At 42.7% G+C, this 19,840-nt stretch overlaps 1 protein-coding gene across 3 annotated transcripts in view; it reads right to left on the bottom strand.

Moving 5' to 3' along the window:
• ANKRD17 (ankyrin repeat domain 17) overlaps window positions 1-19,840 on the bottom strand; it is an 86,228-nt gene that overhangs the window by 46,366 nt on the left and 20,022 nt on the right. For all 3 annotated transcript variants that reach the window (XM_084286399.1, XM_084286400.1, XM_084286401.1), the window contains exons 2-3: window positions 2,840-2,993; window positions 2,076-2,232 (exon numbers count right to left, since the gene is read on the bottom strand). In XM_084286399.1, the coding sequence (XP_084142525.1) occupies window positions 2,076-2,232; window positions 2,840-2,993 (311 nt within the window). The remainder of the gene's footprint in view (window positions 1-2,075; window positions 2,233-2,839; window positions 2,994-19,840) is intronic.

Here is a 19,840-nt window from a genome sequence, read left to right as displayed (position 1 = left end):
GAAAACTCAACATGTACTCAAACACTCCTGTTACTCATTTCTAGCACAAGATTACAACAAGAAACATACGAAGAACGACCACTTTAATTATATTTTGCAAGATGTGCAAGAGCAACAGAAGACATGTTCAGAAAGGACACTCTGTGCACTCAACACAATGTTATGTCAGTATGAAGCCTTTTTTGCAATCAAATACATGTCTTCGATAGCTAACAACTTGCCCTTTTGAAAGGCTACTACTACAGTACTGGAAACAAAACCCTATATTGTTAATTACTACCTAGCATACAGTCTCCATCTATGCCGGTTCTGTATTACTGCTTTGAGAACAGGTTTTGTCCCATTCATTTTCTCAAGTAAGGCTCAAAGAAAAGGAGACATGATTGGAACACAAATACAGTGTCTTTAATTGGGCATTATTTTATGAGTATTCCATTTCGTATCTGCAACCACTAATCAGAGCTGTATTCACATTTTCCTCTGTCCCAGGAACTAGAGGACAGGGAAATGATTAGTCTTATCGTACTTTTTTTTCAGCACTGTTGATGAAACTAAAGCAGATCACCTCCAATGTTCTTCACCTACAACATAATAAAATGCTTTGACTTTCAAACAACAACCAAGCATTTCACTTGTGGCCCTAACTCAGACCTGCAGGAAGAGGTAATTTTCTCCTGGTTTAGCAAGCCAGAAGTCAGAGAACTTTTGGTTCCCAGATCCCTTACATTTCTTCACTTCTGTTTCAGTTAAAAAAAAAAAAAAAAAAAAAAAAAAAGAATTTACTGAATACTTATTTTCCATCATTCTAATACTGTGCTCCATATACGGTATGTTTATTCTAGAAGTTACTGCTTTGTAAGAACTAAAACTCTATTCTGGTCCAAATAATTCCATCATTAATAATAAATCCAGATATATTTGATTTGGTTGGCCTCATCCCACCCACCAACTTTTAATCTCTTGTCCACTTTGCAAGCCGCATCAAAAAAGAACTGACAAAAGGCAATACAAAAATAAGGCAGTTTACAGGAAACTTTTGCAAGCCTCGCTACTCAACATCAATATGAGCAATTCTTAAAACACGAACTTTAAAAGTGGAGTGGATTTAAAAAAAAAAAAAAAAAAAAAAACAAACAACAACAAGGACCAACCTGTGCATCTTACCCAGGACTCCTATTTCATTTGTGCCACCAGAACATACATACACTAACATAGAGAAATATTTCTGAAACACATACTGTTCACCACATTTTACACATTTATTTTTTATTTCCCACATCCCCCATCCTAGCAATAGCTTTGGCAACCTTGCTGTTAGCAGCCTTTTGGGGTAGCTGGGGACAGGAACAAACACACAGAATAGAAGCAGACACAAAAAAGAAAATATTCTACTCATCTTCATGTGTCCAGGTCAGCACATCACAAAATGTTTTTTCTGGGTTACTCAATATATAAAGAATAATTTTCCAACTAGCAAAGCAGATGTGTACTAGCAGTCTGTTTCTGTTGCATTGAACCTTAACAACTGCCTAGAAGGGAACCAGCTTTTACTTTTCCCTCATTCACTAAAACTAAAAAACACTGACAGCCAGGAAGCTGCCTCAAAAAGCTGAGCCTTTCTGGCTGGGGCTCTGTCCAAGGTCCTATGCAACAGCAGAAAGCTGAAGGCTCAAGTCTCTGAAGACTGCTTTCCTTCCACCAGTTGAAAAGGAGAGCTCAGAAGTTGTGATTTTTTATTATTTTTTTTTTTTGGGGTGGGGGGGGCAACATTTGGGGATTCCATATTTTTCAAAGCCACAGGTTACTTACAAGCTTCAGGATTTAGTTTCTACTATTGGTCAAGTAAAAGACGTTTACTTGAAGAATGATTGTTGAATTGTAACCTATACTAATTGCTGCACTACCCAGTACAGGAACTGACACTGCAGGTATACTTAACAGGAGAGAATCACAGATGACAACTTAGCATTGGTTCCATTTGAGTCTCATCATCTCATAGTCCAAAAGTACACAGGAAAAAACACCTCTAAGTAGCAAACAACTAAAAACTGGATGGTATAGAAAACACAGCTTACTTGTCCGTCTGCCCTGCATTTGCTGTGCTTTCTGCCCTCATCCGGGTAAGTGCAGCAGCAGCTTCATCCAACGCGCAGCTCACTGAAGAAGTCAGTCTGCGAAGCACCTCAGGATCTGCAAACGCTTTACCATCAGCAGTCGACAGTTTACCTATTCCTTCCATTCCAATTTACAACAGGTTGGTACACATGCCAGAAAAGAAGTAAATGGACAAGTTGAGGTTGAACCTTTTAGATCTCTTGAGTAAAGCATTCCAAGTATAATGAACTACAGCTTCCAAAAAAGGATCAACTGTTTACAACGTTAATTTGAAAGCTGTGCTCAGATGAGATGCACGAGTGAAGCCCTCAAAGCCACAGAACACGTTATTTAACTATTCACAACTACTCAGTATATGCAACCAGCAATGCTTTTTGTGCAGTAATTATTACAAAACAAAGCCTCATTGAGCAATTCGGTTTTTGACAGAAGGCTGCAAGCCAAGGGCGGGTGTCAGTTTTTTGGCTTTCAGAAATCCGAATTTGGAGGAATCCTATCAGAGGCACAGCCTTGACATGAAATTAATTTTCTACTTTTCAAAGATTCAGAGGATTTTAATGAATTCCTTTCTTTTCCCTGATGTGCACAACCTTGCCACGTTCATGCTGTGTTGCATCCTGAATATATATCATGCTCGTATGGATTAGACTTATGCAAGCAGTTCCAGTATGGTCTCATGTATCAGGGCTTTGGGATTAAACCTGTATGGGACACGAGTACTTACCTGCAGCTTCAAGTAAAGCTTCTAATCTTGCCTGGGTTTCTGGATCTACTGTTCTTAGGTCAGCACCATCGGCAGTACTTGACAAAAGTAATTTGGAAGCAGTTTCCAACATAGGGTTTTCGAGATCATCCTGATCCAAGATGAAGGATTCAACCTGAAAAAACAACAGATGTAGTTTAAGAGTGACTACTGACCAAATTCTAATAAATACAACAAAAATACGGGTGCAGTCATCATCACTTCTGTGTTTGCTTTTTAAATACTACGTTAGCCAAACCTGAGTTGACTTAGAGTATTTTTCCTCAGAGAAAGCAATGAGGTTTTCCAAAATCCCATAGAAAGAACTTATCTTTTGTCTTCTTGCCCATTCGCTCTGTGACTAAAAGCCATGATACACTAGGAAACTGGCTTCACACCTCTACATTGCACTCAACAAGCTTTAAGTACAACTTTATACAACAAGGGAAATGTCAAAGACTAGATATGACTCCAGAAGGCCCACAGGTGTAACTGTCACGAGTTTCTTCTCTAGCCAGTATGTTTTTCACCTCCCCAAAGCACAAGGAATATACTGAATGAAGACAGAATTATTTCACAAAACCCGGTTACCTTCCAAAGATGTGACCTACACCCACATAGCATTCAATTCTATCAGCAGAACCGATAGAAATGATACCAGAAAAATTAACTATCATTGCTATTTTCAAGTTATCTGTTTTCTTCTGACCAGCAGAAAAATTCTCTCTGGTATCTCAGTCTCCTAAACCACCGTTAAAAAAAAGGGGCCAGCAATTGCAGCCTTCACTGCCTGTTGAAGAAAGACCACAGTCAAATAGTTCAGCAAAGACATTCCTCCAGAAGTTCCATCAACACACCCTGAAGTCTATTAACTAGTGATCAAACAATTTATTAGACTATCAAGACCATGTTAACACACACGCCAGAGCTCAAAAGCCTCTGCTTCTTCCACAACCAAAGAATCCAAGTAGATGCAAGTCTGCCAGGCACATAAACCACCTGTCACCACCCATACATCACTGAAGACTCCAAATGTCTCAGGGTAAAAGCAGTAATACACTTCCACGTGGAATACCATTTATCAAGATGGAAATACAATTTATTTGATTCTTATGTTTATGTCTGTCCCCAAAGCTTACCAGCAGTCAGTCTCATGAGTGTCATGAGTTCAGATTCCTGCAGATAAACATCCTAAGAATCTAAGGGCAGACAAACCAGCAGAGTAACCAATTCATCTCAGGACTCCTGAGGGGAAGTCCTCCATCCTCCCATCCGTTCTTGGGTACAAGCAAGGAGCTTACACTGTAACTGGTTCTTCTGCAGCCTAACTCCAGTTCCCTGCTTCTTTTACAAATAGGAGGAAACTAACTTTCTCCAGCTCAATTCAGTAGAAGTTAAACACTGCATTCAAAACTTAATAGTATATGGCACTAGCACTTTGCTCAAACCTCAACACCTTGCTTGCCTAGGAAGCTAGGCTGAGAACTACTTCCAAAATGGCTTTGTTTAATTTACCACTCAAAAGTTATCGTTGATAAAAAGAAAAATCTCCTGTCGGACAGCTTCTGGTAACATATGAGTATCCATCTTCAAAGCTGGGAACATGGCAAGCTCAAAGGGATGACTTCCAACTTGTGCTTAAAGCAGCACTGATGTGTCAGCAGCTGCTAACAAGAGGACAGCCCTGCAATACTGGACACTGCTTCTCCGCACTCGATTTTCCATGCTCTCGGTGCAACTGGATACTCACACATGCTGGTAAAGGCAACTCCCAGTTTCCTCCCCACTACTACAGAGTAGCCCACTCCTGCCTTGCCGGGTTCCCAAGCTGCTCACTGCCAACTCTGCTCCACGCATCTCCTTGACCATTTTCCAGGCTGGTTTTGGTTCATCTGAGGACTTGCCATTTGTCTTCTTCCGAAGGACAAAGCTTGCTGCAGCAGCAGGCAGCAAGAGAAAGGAACTATTCCGCTGTTCAGAAGCCAAGAGACAGATTTCACCACTGGAAATGCAAATTACCCAGCAGTTGCACGGATTTTTGGCTCACCCAGCTCTTAAAAAACAAAACAAAAAAAAAAAAAACACAACCTACTTTTTAGGCTAACTGAAAAATCTCATCTGAGCAAGATACTTAACAGCTGGTCATGAATCTTGATACCATTATACACTATTTGCTAAGATGAGTCAAAACCCCAAAACCTCTCCTGTACTCACATCCTCTCCCTTGACAGCAGGTCTTTCATACAGCTTAGGTTTCAAATGGAAAAAACTTGCCATTTTTCCCTTCCCACTAAGAAAGCAAAAACGGTGTGGTAAAAACAAATAAATCACCTGAACTATAACACAAGGAAAGTGGTGCAAAAAAGTAATCCACCTACAAACTACTGAGCACCAACAACAGCCCAAGGCACCAGAAGACTTGTCTTGTGGGCTATTTTGGAAAAGGTTTGTATTACACACTCTCATTCAAGCACAATTTCAGAGCTGTGTCTCAAGAAATGCAACTTATTAAATACCTATTTTAGACTATTTCTGACATCAAATACGCCTGGATTTCCTTTTCTAGGAGATCCATCTTGGACCTGTGAATTGCAGAACTTTTCACGAAGCCCACAGCTACACCTCTCTTTCTCTAATTGCCTTTTATCTTAAGAGTTTTGTTAAATCCACAGTCTTGTTCTCCAGCTCGTTCAACGTGACGCTGCATCCAATACACCATGATAGCGGTCAAAGACTTCTTAACAGGGAAAAACATAACTGCCTTTTGGTAGGAGTGAAAATTCTCTTTCATTTCTGAGAAAATACTGCCTTCCCTACAGACACTACAAACCTAAGACAAAGCATTTCCATTTACCAGCCCAAGTAAACAGACATTTCCTTTTAACAGTCTCCAGATGTATTTTATTTCCCTTAACTAAAAACGTGTAGAAGAGTACACAAATGCTCCACCTCACATATCAGAACAATCAGTCTGGGTTCTCGGTCGGTACTTCTCTGATCAAACAATGCTCTGACATAATCCAATTGTTCAGTCGGTCCCAACAGAAAGGCTTTTACGAGATTTCTCCTTCTCTCAGCCCGCAATAAAACGTTATGTTCTGCACTCATCCACGTTTGTTGTGCCCATAATCATTTGTATGGAAGTTGATGTTACAGGGAAGAAAAGTACCATGTTTTGACTGCTTTCCAACAAAACAGACGAGTTTTGATGCATGAAATACAGCCATGACGAGAAATTTAAGAGTGCCTAGAAAAGTACAGTGTTAACAGAGGGACTAATCCAAACCTCAATGAAGTTTCATGAAACAAGTGCCCCAGCACATGTTCCAAGTATTTTTTTTCCAGGCAAAAAACCACAGCCCCAAGTACTCCAAGTATTGAGATATTAGGCTTAACTGCAACATTCAGCGTTATGTGCTTTTATCACCTCTAATTAGGAACAGAATTCTTCGCTGCTTTACCAAGCCCAGCAGCAATACTGAGGTCAGGGGCTGCACACTTGGCCTCTTCCCTGAGCACACTCCCAAGGTTCCTGCGAAGCCCCATCTTTGTGGGCAGGCACTCACCCAGACATGCACTGCTTGTTTTCTGTTTTCTGAAGTGCAGACTCAAAACCCCTCCTGTGCTTTCATCCTCTAAATTTGGAACAATCTGTTTTGCTCCTTTTGTTTTCCCCATCAAGTGGGAGCTACTGTATAAACAGCTTTCCTCTTCACCAATCAAGAACCAGGAGGTATAAATTGCTACAGAAAGCATATTTTGTAAGCAGGGCAACAACTTCACTTACATAAAACCCAGTGCTTTTGCACTTTTAATACTGCTTTAACACCTGAGACGTGGACCTACAGGCATATCAGCTGGACAAAAGCTGATCCACCAGGACTCCTGTGCATGTGCCCTGAAAAAAAAACCTGCGCAACATTTCAGTAATCTTATGTTTTGACTGTAAGATGCCAGATACTGAACACGGAGTTTAATAAATGCAAGGCTAGAGCCAAAGAAAACGCTGAACTGGGTTACTGTGGTATAACTACTTACTGTGGTAACATCTCCATCTCCACTGTGCAATGTAGAACATCTAGAGACACTCGGTGCTCGATGCTGACTCACACTTCTCAATCTCTCACCAGCAAGCCACGTGCGTGCAGAACTGCCGTCAGCACGCCGACCGCCACACACAGTGCTGTGAACTCCCCCCCAGCTGCTTTCTCCACGCAAGTGCCTTCCAAATCTACATCCATACCTCCATGTGGCCTCAGAGATAGAACTCAACATCCAACAAGCTTCTTCCTGGAGTTTCCCTCAAAATATGGAATAAATAAAGCTACTATTTAAAATTTCATTCATGAGCAATGGTAGAAAACAGTTCTTCAACACCCACCACCTACTAAAGCCCTTACTGCCAAACGACAGAAGACTTATTTATTCATTTAATCAGTACATAGCTGCCATGAATAGCTCTGATCATTAGTCTACAGAGCATCTCTGGCATTTAATTATCATTGCTTTAGGTATTTTCCCCTCGATCACAGCTGTCCCATAAGGACAACCCAGAAGCACTAAAGAAAAAAATGCTCTAAGCAGTCACATTCTCATCCTTCTATCAAGTTTCCCACCTATAAGATTTTTCACACCCAAGAAGCACACTTTACAGGTTTCATCTCATAGCCTTTCTCCAAGGGCATCCTGCAAGTAAGCACACAGTATTTACACAGCACACTGCTTTCCAGCATCTTGTCAGAAACAAACACTGAATAATCATTCAGGACCCTACCCACCATTTAAGTTGTAGAAATAAACACCACGTTCCTGTAACACGCAGTATCCCGAAGCTGATGCAGAGATCGAGGGCAGCAAGGAGCTGCTTGAGCCTGCAGCACATTTAGGCGCACGCTGTCATCAGCCCAGTCAAAGCACTTGCTCAAAAAAAAAAAACAACAACATAAAAAACATGAATACATGTTTGGGCCAACCATCCAGCAATATCTTCCTGGAAGCAACACAAGTTCCTAGATGTTTTTTTAGACAGTGTTTACAATGTGTAAGCACACAAGACAATATTCCTCTGTCTTGAAGCCATACATGTAGCCATGCTCTAAATAGTAGTAAACATATCTTGAAAAAAATACGAAGTAGAAGAGTGAAATCCAGTTTCAACGTCTAGCAGTTAGGGTGCTAACAACAGCCCTCGAAAGCTGTGAACTGGCAAGTTGTAGTTATTAACATAATAGGATGAAACATTCTAAGCTTCAGTATCCAGACTTCATAAACAACATCTGAAACCTGTTTTGGATGAACCTAATGAGCCCAGGCAAGCATTTCAAAAGGCCCCAAAACACCTTTTCTGAAAAAAGAAAAAATTCTCTGCAGGTTTTCCCTTTTCCTTGGGGGTGGAGGCTAGCCCCTATCTTCTACAGCCTTACAATTGAAAAGCCAATTTATTTCTCAGCTGTTGACAGATCACTCCCACACACTTTGCCTCCTAGTAGGCACCGATTGCTAATTTGGAATTTGCTAAATTTCTACCTTGGCACTTGAGCCTTTGGTGCTTGATATCCAGAGGCTGCCAAATTGATCCGCTGAGAGCAAAGCCTTAGCACAAAGCCTTGCCCAAGAACCTCACACTGGAGAACAGCCGTTCACTGCTGTCCTGTAGCAAACCTCACCACCTAAAGCAGACTTCATCTGAGAGGCTAATTTTGTTATTTCTTAGTTAGGTACCAAAGGACTAACTGCCAATTTTGAAGAGCTGTAACAATCGATTTGGCACAGCTGCAAAATTTTTGGAGAGCAGTACACGGCTTTTAAAGATGACAAGATATTTAACATGGATTTTCATGTCCGTCAGGTATTGCAAAGCCACCTTCAATCTGAAGCTGCAATCTACCAGCTCGGTGAGATTTAGTCCCCCTACTTTGAGAAGTTACCAGCATGGAGGAGGTCAAGGCAGCTTCAAATTCTTGACTTTCTCTGCTGCAATGATAGGCATTCAGTGACCAGATTTAGTCCTGAGTCACATCAGGAACACCCAGCAAGACAGCAGAGCCTGACCACAGTAATGCTACTTTCCCCTTGCTCTCCAGCCACTCATACCCAAGATAATCTCAGCTTTCACTACAGAACAGTTTTAGCCCTCGCACCTCCAATGGCAGAGAGCTCATTATTTCTATCCCTGTCCTTGTCCTTCATCTTGCTAAGACAACAGATTTTATCTTTTTTAAACCACCCATGTCACTTACTCATTCCGAGCTGGACACTAACACTCCGATCCCACAACCACTCAGGGCAGGGAGCAGGCACCCAGTCAGCACACAGACCAACCCCTTACCCCTTATTCAAGGTGATGGGCTTAGAAATTCCTCCAGAGCCTGGGTCAGGACCCCATCAGGATTTTCACATACCCATGCTTTTATCGAAACCAGCTCTTAAATATTTTTGGCTGTTGAACAGTTCCGCTGAGCATCTGTTGATCACCTCCTACACCCTTGGGGATTGCTGTGTAATTGTTCCAAGTTACTGCAAGACACAGCACAAAAATATATACATACACACGCACACGCATCTTTCATCCAACTTCCACAAGCATTCCTTGAAAATTCAAAATATTTTCTACCATTCACTTCATTTACTGACCCAGAAACCTGTTTTACACATAATAGCAGTCTCTATACTATCACCTTGCAATTGGTACCTACCAGAGGAAATAAAACATGTTTCAAATGCAACAAAGATTTCTTTGCACATCACTGCTTGGTATTTTTGAACTGTTTCATACATTGAACCGTCAATGGTCACAGGATTTATGAGGGAAGAGTGAATTGATACAAAGCAATGATATATAACTGAAACCTGGCAAACCAAGCCACCTATTTTGGGCGCTCATTTTTGACTTAAGCATCCAAAACCTAACATACAAACACATAACCCCAGAACTCTGCTGGTTATGATGCTGAACTCCATCCTGTTTTCAATTTTCATGGGCTACATATTCATACCCAGCTTTCAATTACAAGTGCAAAGAACTAACTTGGAGCCTTATAAATAGAAAGGCTCATTATTCCAACTGAACTTTGTGATGTCCATACACTGTCCATACGCTGCATTTTTTGCACATGCTAGTCACAGGCCAGCTCGGTGAAAGCTTCAGATTCTTTCTCTGTAACACCAAGACAAAGCTATCTAGTTATATGCACCCCAAAACGGAACAGCAGCAGTACGACTTGATCCAACTAAACAGTAAGGCAAAAAAAATTGCACAGTTCTACTTCTTCAGCTAAGATTACACGTCTTCAGGTGTAACTACCCCTAAGGTCTGAAGCCACTTGAAAATGCAGACCTTTCCACTGTTAAGACTATCATTAAAAATTCTCAAATCAAATCTTCCTTGAGAACAAGCATCTGAGTGCTTGTCATTTTTGTGTGGAGAAAACACATCACCACCTAATTTACACAACATAGCTCTAAAGAGGAAGTGACGATTTACTGGATATTTACCAGAGACACCATTTTCTTTAAATAACTATATTGAATTCTTGGTTACTGGAAGGGAAAGCATATGCTGAAGCCAAATGAACCAGAGGATCTTGCCCACTCAATTTCATCCTCACTGTTTTTGTGGTTTTCTTCCTATCTATTTTGAACCAGAAACATGTTGTATGATCCTTCCTTAGCCTACCCCACTACTACAGGAGTGTTGCAAGCGCAGACACAAAGCCTTAGAGCAATGTTTCCTTTCTGCACAGTGCGGATTGCTTCCAGTTATCTGGGACAGATAATCAGATGTGCTGTCGTTCTGACATGCCATGACCCTCCCGAAGCCGAAATGCCTTATTCAGCAGAAATCCCAAGTCTGGCAGCTGGAATGTCTCAACAGTGTCTTCTTTCATCTTATTCCATCAACTGTACACTCCAGTTCTCTTGCCACTGCTGCTCTAAAAGGAGGGGGAGGGAACGAGAAGATTAACAGTCCGTGCTGCTGAGATGGCATAACACCGTCCTCATGACTGGCACCAACGGAGTTTCTGCTGCAGGGACACCTGCATTATTACTGCAGTGTTTCTGATGACGAGACAGGTGCTGATGTACTCGCATCAGAAACCCCTCCCCTCCTCTATGGTTCATCCTTCGTATTACCAACAACAATAAAAAGAGACATGCAGACTGAAACAGAGCTACAGAAAGGTTGTTAGTGTGGAGCCACAAGGAAAAAAGACCTTTCGTTTAATATTTTCTTTTCCATTTCAGATCTTAGCAAGCACTTGGCATACTTCCACATCAAGCAAATTTACACATTTACTGCTACTCAGCTACAATTGTCCGTGCACAAAAAAATATCATGCCAACAGAAAAACACCACCACCTCCACTCAGCTTATTCAATTCCCTGCCCCAGTTTCACACTACCGGGGGACAAATTACAAGTTACGTCACTGGCATGAAATAACAGTATATTAAAAAAATACAGTCACAAAATCTGCACATAACTTACTGTAAAACTGCCTGCCATAGTGTTCCTGGACAGTACTCATTCACGACACGATAGCTGATGGGTACCACTCCAACCATTTGAACACAGGTATGCACATTCACTCCTGCTCCCACCTGCACCCCCAAAACACTGAACAAACTCTTAATATCAACTGTCTTGTGAACTGGGTTTGAAAAGAACTCATCATAGCAGAATGCAAAGTTTCCCTGATGGTGTACTCACTTAACAGACTGCTCACGTCTCTGGATAAACCAGAGATGTTGGTGTCTACAACGAATCCACTAATATACATCTCGATCTAAGGCTGTTCCCATACCATTGGGCAGCCACCATGGAAAGTTTTCTGTCAAAATAACCCTGTCAAAGGAATGCTACAACAGAGAACTTGACCTGCCACAGGCAGTTTCTGCTACCCACAGCAAGTAACCTGTCACGTCTTCGCTGACAAGAAATTCTGTCAAACACAGAAAAATGGGCACGCAACAACCATGAAGTGAAGAGATGAAGCAGCCAGGTCTCCTGGAGTCACCCTCTCCTCTTGCTGCTCCACTGCCCCCATGTCATGGTTCGATGACAACTGCAGCCCCCTAAGACTCTCTCCCCACTACCTCACGTAAGCATCACTTCAGCTACTCACCAAGTTCCTTACAGGGCCACACAACATCCACAAGCCTGCTCATTACAGCTGCAGAGAGCTCCACGAACACGTTACGCTGCCATCTAGCCACTTCTCCACCCAGGCTGTATCACGAGCTCTTTAAAGACAAGCCTTCTGCACTGGGTAAATGGCCTGTTAGAGCTTCCTCACCTCTCCTCCTGCTCAAGGACTTCTCTGGATCAGCCCGTGCTTCTTCGAGCTCATCCTCACCACCATGGACTAACCCACAAGTGTGGCATGTCCAGCTCTCAGCTATTAATAAGACTGCAACAAACACAGGGAACATAAATAGTACAGAACATCTTAGCTGTACCCAAGTCCTTTCAGTTTTGTCATTCATTACACAAAAATTGGAAAGTACATTAAGCGTGACTCCGCTCTTAAAAGATTTTGGACGTGTACCTGAGGAGCGCCTGGATTCACAGCAACACCAGCAGCTCTGAACAGTGTGTACGTTACAAAGGCCTAAGCAGTGCTGCTGTGCGCGGTTACGGCCTATTCCTCGCTGCCCTACTTTCAAGGGACTAATTATTCTCTTAAGCCTTGTTTAAGGAAGGTGAGCTGAGAAGAAAAAGGAAATCCTTTTTAACGGTTGGTCATGTTTCTTTTCAACTGGACTCACCTTTTGCCTTAACCGTATACCCCAAGGAGAGATTTAAAGGATGCCTTCTCAACGCGAGCATCTCTAACCCCACAACAAAGCACCCTGCTACAGATCCCACAACCACTGATGTATGACCTTCAAGTATCCTCTTTGAAAATGACACCTAAGGAAAAGGTGAAGAAAAAATCCCAAGTTATTAAAAGGACAAACGCATTGTTTATATTATATCTGAAAAAGTCAGGCTTGAAATCCCAACCAGAAATTAGTATTGTTATCCGTGGCTAACTTCAGGGAGCTCGTCTGCATCTTTGTGGCCTGCAGAGTCTTCAAGGAGAAGTATCTAGAGCCTTCTTTTCACAGCTCGATAAGCAGCCATTTCTCTGTCACTCTCTCAGGCTTTGTTGCAACAGATCAAGACCCTTAACTAATCCTTTGAGAAGGGAGTTTAGAGCAGCTTAGCACAACTAAAGGTGGCCCAGCTTCCCACAAGCGCTTTTACTGGCCCAACGCACTCGGTCTCAGTTCCAGTTCAGAGCTGTGCACACCCACCCATTTCCATTGCCAGATGAAGAAGTTGTTTTTCTAAGGATTTGAGATTAGCGCTGCGGAACAATGGAAGCACAACATCATAACTTTTATATAGACAAAGCCAGAAGCGAAGCTCAGTGCAGAAACAGTGCTGTGGCGCCTTGCCTTCACCCACATCTCCTAACGGCATAGTTTAGGACTGCTAAAACAAGAGCAGTTCCCTCCGATTTGAGCACACGTTTATTTCTTGTGACGAGGACAAGCCTCAAATGACCCAAGGCAGCTTCTCTGTAGGCTATGCCAAGGAAGCTGCTGAACTTTGCAAATTGTTTGTTCATTTATTCACATCAGTCAGAGGCGAGACCACTCCCCCATCTCCCAGAAGATGTAATTTCCAGCAATACAGTCCTATATCCATTCAAAATACATTGCCAAAAAGAGAACCGCCACTAACACATCTACCTGGTGAGCTTTCACTGACAGCACGCTGCACTTAGGAGGTTAAAAAGAGGGAAAACACCAACCTCCCCAGTCTCCACGACGAAATGCTTGAGATTGCTGTGCTAAACCTGCCAGAAAGCGTTCCTCAGCCAGCATGACTCTTGACAATTAGCCTAGTCAGCTTGGCTTCTTTCCTCCCTGTATCTGCGAGCAACTACAGCAGTGGTGTATCAGCTCCAATTCCCTCCAGGAGCTTACTCCTTCTGTTCCCTCGCTGCTGTCAGATGACTTTTTCTGCATATTTCTGATCTCCAATCTCGCAGCCTAACTCGAGTGTAGAACAGAGTGGAGCTCAGATACTGATGTTTGCCACAGTGCCTCCAAACAGGAGGCAGATGACTGCACGGTGTGGGCTGTAATCCACACACAGTACAACCTCCGTGCCCTGCAACTCATGATGCGCACAAGAGCCATTAGGACAACAGCACTTGGCTTCAACACCCCCCAGAAAGCAAGTGATCTGTGCTTGTCCACACATTTTCATCTGCAAATACAGATACTGAGACAGAGATTGATCACATCACACACAAGAGATACTACAGGAGTGAAGATAAAGGATTAAGCAGCTCATATTATGTCACATGCTACCTCAAGACTAAACATCCTGATGCCTAAGGCACTGCTTCACTAAAACACCACACCCCCATCTCTACAAAATGACTCCCTGCCCCAAACACCCCAAGTAGCAGCTGCACTGAGGTCCCTCCGACAGTGCCCATTGATACCCATCACCCTGCAGTTGCTCCCGACTCTGCAGTGATGAATATCATCCCATTTTCTTCCCCTGGGAAGAGGAACCCGCCATGCTACAGCTTCCTGAAAGCATGGATCGATTGTCTTTGGTGAATTCAACAGGTGCTGAAAGGGTTCCGTGCTTCACATCAATTTCCTGCAAAACTGTACTACTGAATTAGGGCAGGGAGAGCATGCAAACATGACTGTTAAAATTCCCCTTCGCTGCCGTGCCGTTCCCCTGCTGCACGATAAACTCCAGTTTCACTTCCGTATTGGCACCTTGAGCTCCTTCACATGTCCAAAAACCACCAGGCTGGCAAGAGAGCCTCCCTCAACAAATCAGTCACCCAACCCGCTCCATTTCAAAGCTGCCACAGCACTACTACAACAACCAACCCCAATTCAAGTAGAAAAGGAAGAAATCCTCTGCCTTCTTCTTTATGCTCAGGATCACATGTATCTGTCAGGCAGCTAGGTGAACTCCTTCCTGGAAAAAACACAGCAAAAACCCAGTGCTTTGACAGCACCCTGCCTGAAGCCAACTTCCCTTGATGAACCACCCAAGCAGTCCAGAAAGACTGCCCAAGTGGCACCAAGAAGCTCTATTTCCACAGGACCACTTGGCTTTTTCACAGATAGCTTCTCAGCACCCTGCACTAGTAGGACTGCACTGCCAAAACTTAGTTACTTACTGACACACTGGTTAAGGTGCTTAGGGCTTACCTGAAGGCACAAAGCGAGCTGCACACCTGTATTACATCAGTGCTTAAAAGGCCTCACAGAGGCCCTCACAGAGTGGTTTCCCCCAAAGCATCCCACTCTCTTGTTTTAATAAAAGCCTACGTGGAAATCGGCATAAGGCTTCAGTAACATCAGCCAGCTTGCCGCTAAGAATGATGCGCCGAACTCGGGGCAGCAAACCTGGATTTTGTGACAGTAGCACAGGGGACCAAAGAAATGCAGGAAAGTGCAGTAGAGACATTCTCAGCCCCAGGTGAGGTAAGCATCCCACTGGGGCCACCAGCTCACTCCCTGCCTTCTCTGACATCAAGTAGGAGAGGGCACAAATGAAAACGAAGCGCCCTGAAAGATCAAAGATGAAAGAAACACAGTTGAAAGTTACAAAAGCTGTCACACCCAGTGGAAAACGGTCTCTCTGCTTGTGCTCAGAAAAATGAAGACCTACTTTATAGAAAAAGACGTTGACAGTGGCAGTTACCCACCTCTTCCAGAACAGCAAGGAAGAAAAGCTCTCTGCCTCCCACTGCAGTCTGCCTGGTTTGCCCTTCAGGCACAACCCTCCCAGAGCTGTTTTTTCTCATTTAAGAAAGTACCAGAGAATAAAGGCTTTGGGGAAAAAGAGCTAACATGCAATTTTTGATGAACATTTTCATTGCTCTCCACAAAGGGATGATGCTGAACAGCACTAGCACTCCTGTTCACCCGAGCTGCATATTTCTTCCTTATTTTTCTTGTTTAAATCAAACATTTTCCAATTCTCAGTTCTGATCGCTCTTGCACATAAGCCAACAAGCTTATTTGAGGCACTAGACCCATACTCACTGCAAGGACTTTCAAGTTGATTTTATCCCTCACTGTGGCTACTGAGCATAAAACAGTCAGCAAGTAACCTGAACTGCATAACACCACTTGTTTTTGAAACAGAAATAGTTTTAAACTGCCCACGTTTTCTTCAACAGATTTGGCAGGAAATCATTCCCTTCTGCAAGTCCTTTTTGTCAGCTAGTCTTCACAACAGCCAGGAAGCACTCTGCAGCGAAAGATGAAGCAGCAGAAGGTAACAAGGACATGTGGAGGAGGGACAGGACAAATGCTCCAACAGCCATTCTGTCTCAGTCAAACCCAGAATTCCCTTTGGCATGAATGAAACTCGTGTTTGCATGTGCCTGTCTGCAGGGATGCAGCAGGGATCTGAAACAAAATTCAGGAATGCTAGAACAATTTTCTTTTTCTTCTTTGTGTAATGTGTAGCTTAGCCATAGCTTTTCTTTCACATGATCCAAGTGATTAAAGCACCACTCCACCATACAGTGCACTGCACAGGGCAACTGGAAACCCTCTTGCCGTGGTCTTCACTCAATAAGCTATCCCTGGAGTAAAAGAACAAACCAACTGCGCTGGACACTTGCCCCATAGCTCATGTTTCTCAATGCTGGGTAGCAGTCCCTTAAATCAAGCCACATCATTCTAAATCCCTAATACACATTACACAGTAATGCATGCATACTTGTAGAAATAAGAAAAAAGTGAACAAGACAAGGAAAAAAATATTTACTAGGAGAAGGACTTTCTTCTTCCAAACACTCCTGTACCGAGAGAAAAAAGATTGCGACATACCAGACAGTTGCCTTTTTGTCCTCAGCATCCCTGGTGTTTTGATAAAATTGCTGCTCTGTTCAGAACCTGCAGGTTCAGCTACTGTTCCCTTCTACCCTAATTTCCAAGCCAGAGAACAGCCAAGAGATCAGCCAGGCTGCTACTGCTTAAACCACACCACCACAGCAGTGCTCCAAAAGTCTGCAGAATGCTTCCAGCAGAAAAGTGCTTTATTTGAGTTGAGGTCACTGAGAAGGGACCGTCCCAAGCTGTTTAAATCATATGCCATTCAACTGAAGAACAAACTCCACAAATCTCATTTTTTCCTGTACAGATGACCACTAAGAACTTGCTGGTGTACTGCTTCCAAAAGCTGCGTGCTCTGCCTTCTACTTAACCCATCAGGATCAGGGACAGTAAAGTAGAAACCCAAGTTCCTTAAATGACAGCTACTTTTCCCAGATGTAATTAGCTTGCTCAAGTCTCCGCTCAGTAACCCGCATCATGAAGCACAGCCAAATCAAACTATTATGTAGATAGTTTTAGAAAAATAACCAAACATAGTTTGGGAAGACAGGATTCAGTACGTCAAGAGCTTGGAAATTAATTCAAGTCGCTCCAGTTTTGTTAATTGGTATTCATTCTTGTCTTATAAATGGAGAAATAGCAATGCAACTGTCCTGAAACGACTAAACTCACAGACAAGAACCGAGGCCAATAAAAAAAACAACAAAATGTGACCAAGCATAATGCTGATTTCCTTGACTTCCCACTGCTAAAAGTGTCTTTTTTAGCAGTTACAATTGAAGCCTTTTATTCAATAAAGGATCTGGTATGGCCTAGTTTTCCAGTCTTCTCTTCTGGTGAGAAGCGAGGGTATAAAGTTACGGTAGGAGACAGTTGGGTTCAGTGTCCGATCAGGATTCCTATTGTTACCACCCAGGCAACTGAGCACAGAGGGAATTATTTCTAATAACTTCCACCCATTTGGTTAAAATCCTCACAAGCTTGGTAGCCGTCCATTTCTTCCCTCGATACTGAGCAGTGCCAAGCATACCTAACAAATGAACAACAATGCATTTTGCTGTGTTTAGCAGACCCCACTGAGCGCTTCTCCACACTGAACATATCTGCATGGGTTTTTTTACATATGGTAAATTAACAGACTTGCAAAGGCAGCATAAGAAATGCCCGAGTGTTTGACCAAATCAAAATACGTTTTTCTTCCTCCTGCTCATCAAATAGGTCTTGAAAAACTGAGGTTTAAGGGCAAAACAAAGGGAGCAGCTTAAAGTAGTCCCTTCTTTTCACCATTTGCTCCAGCCTGCTAGACAGAAATGTCATATGCCATGCTCCCTCAAATACCTATTGCCACTTTGATATCTGCTCTCCTCTTTATGCTTCTGATCACATTTGTTCAATTAAGGTGTTTTAGCACATTTATTCTATGTTAATACGAACCCAGCTCCAACATCAGCTTCTCAGTAGGACACAACGCATCATTAATCAAATTTTGTTTCCTTCCCTCCAGCACAAATCACGCTCAGCTATATTCAGATCTCAAAACTGCTAGAGTACAAAGCTGCTTTTCAGATTACAACAATCCTGTCCACAGCGAGGGATGGGCACAACCCCTTTCTTCTTCAAATACCATCTCAGATGTTCAACTCATCACCTACCAACATGAATGTTACTGGTTTAAGTGCAACAACACTGAGGAAATTGTGCAAGAGCAGCAACATAAGAGGTGGTAGCCATAAACTGATGAAGACCCAATATTTATACTAACAGATAATTCACACTTCATTCTCACTCAATGTAAAGTGTAACAAGTTGATTTGAGCCTGAGTTACAGCTGTAGTGTACGTGACTTCCTATCAGCCTACAGAACCAGGTAATTCCAGCAACATAAAGACATGAAGAGATTTCATGCGTATTTGGGGAAAAAGGGAAAAGTACCTCATCCAGGAGAAGAACCTTGCTGTATGTTTCTACAAATTTTGAAGAAAAGATGTACAAAAAGAAATTGGAAATAAGCTCACCTGCCTAAAACACTTGACTCCTTTTTCTTTCTGATCAAGTATCCGATTTGAACTAACCACTTAGAAAAGCTGAAGAGTTGGGGTTCCAGGAGACCTTTGCAAATTATCCGACCCCACCTGCTTGTCAAATCAAAGCCTCCAGTTAGATGATCTCAATTAGCAACTTGCTCACTGGCAACCACTTAATGATGACCTTTTCAATGGCAGTTTCTGAAGTATGGAGCTCTTAACTGCCTTGAAGTTTCTCACACAATACCTGTATTTTCATATTAATGTACAAACAACAAACTGTTACTGGAAAAAGATAAAACCAACAAAACAAAAAACAATGATGGTATTTAGTTGTACCATCAGGCTTGTAATATCTTCTTGCAAATGGAAGTAGAAACAGATGAAAACTCAAAGGAAACATCGACCAGCTTTTATTTCTTGCTAGCCAGTTAAGGTAACCCGGCTTCAGCAGCTGAAAAATAGTACCCTGTACTGCTCATTTCCACTCACCTCCACAAAGCTGCAAACACACACAAGCTGGCCATCGCCTAGGCCCTGCTATCACTGCTCTTCTGTCAGAGCGACACCATTCTGTCAGTTCCATGGAGTCACGAGAAGACGGCAACCACAGAAGTTTCTCACTACATAATCAGTTGCACAGCAGATCAGTAAGCCGTGCATAAATAAATAGCTCAGCCAGAAACTTGAGGTAAACTACAAAAATGGACCAGTCTTCTCCAGCTGACTCAAGAAGGGGGCAACAGAAGCATTTTTTCCATCAGCGTTTCCTGGAAGCAGGGCACGTGCAAATTTTAACATCCTGCTCTTGCTGCATTAGCCTCACCATGACTGTTGTTACACACCTTGGCTGCAGGTCAGTAGGCATGTTAATGCCACCTGAGAACAAGATGATTGATCAAATTCAGCCTCCTGTCCTCTCTTAGTTACCAAGTTCAGCTTACCTTCAGGCTCATCTGAACATTCACGTGAGCCACGTTCAGCTACCTTCCAATCTCATTCACCTGGAACATGAGTCCCTCTCTCAGCAAGGCAGTCCCATCACCTCAAACAGCAACCAAATGCTCTGCTCTTCTTGAATT

This window comes from Netta rufina (assembly GCF_964035555.1).
Source record: "Netta rufina genome assembly, chromosome: 4".
Classification (NCBI taxonomy): domain Eukaryota; kingdom Metazoa; phylum Chordata; class Aves; order Anseriformes; family Anatidae; genus Netta; species Netta rufina.
Note: the sequence above shows the minus strand (reverse complement) of the source record. Positions and strands in the feature narration are given on the sequence as shown.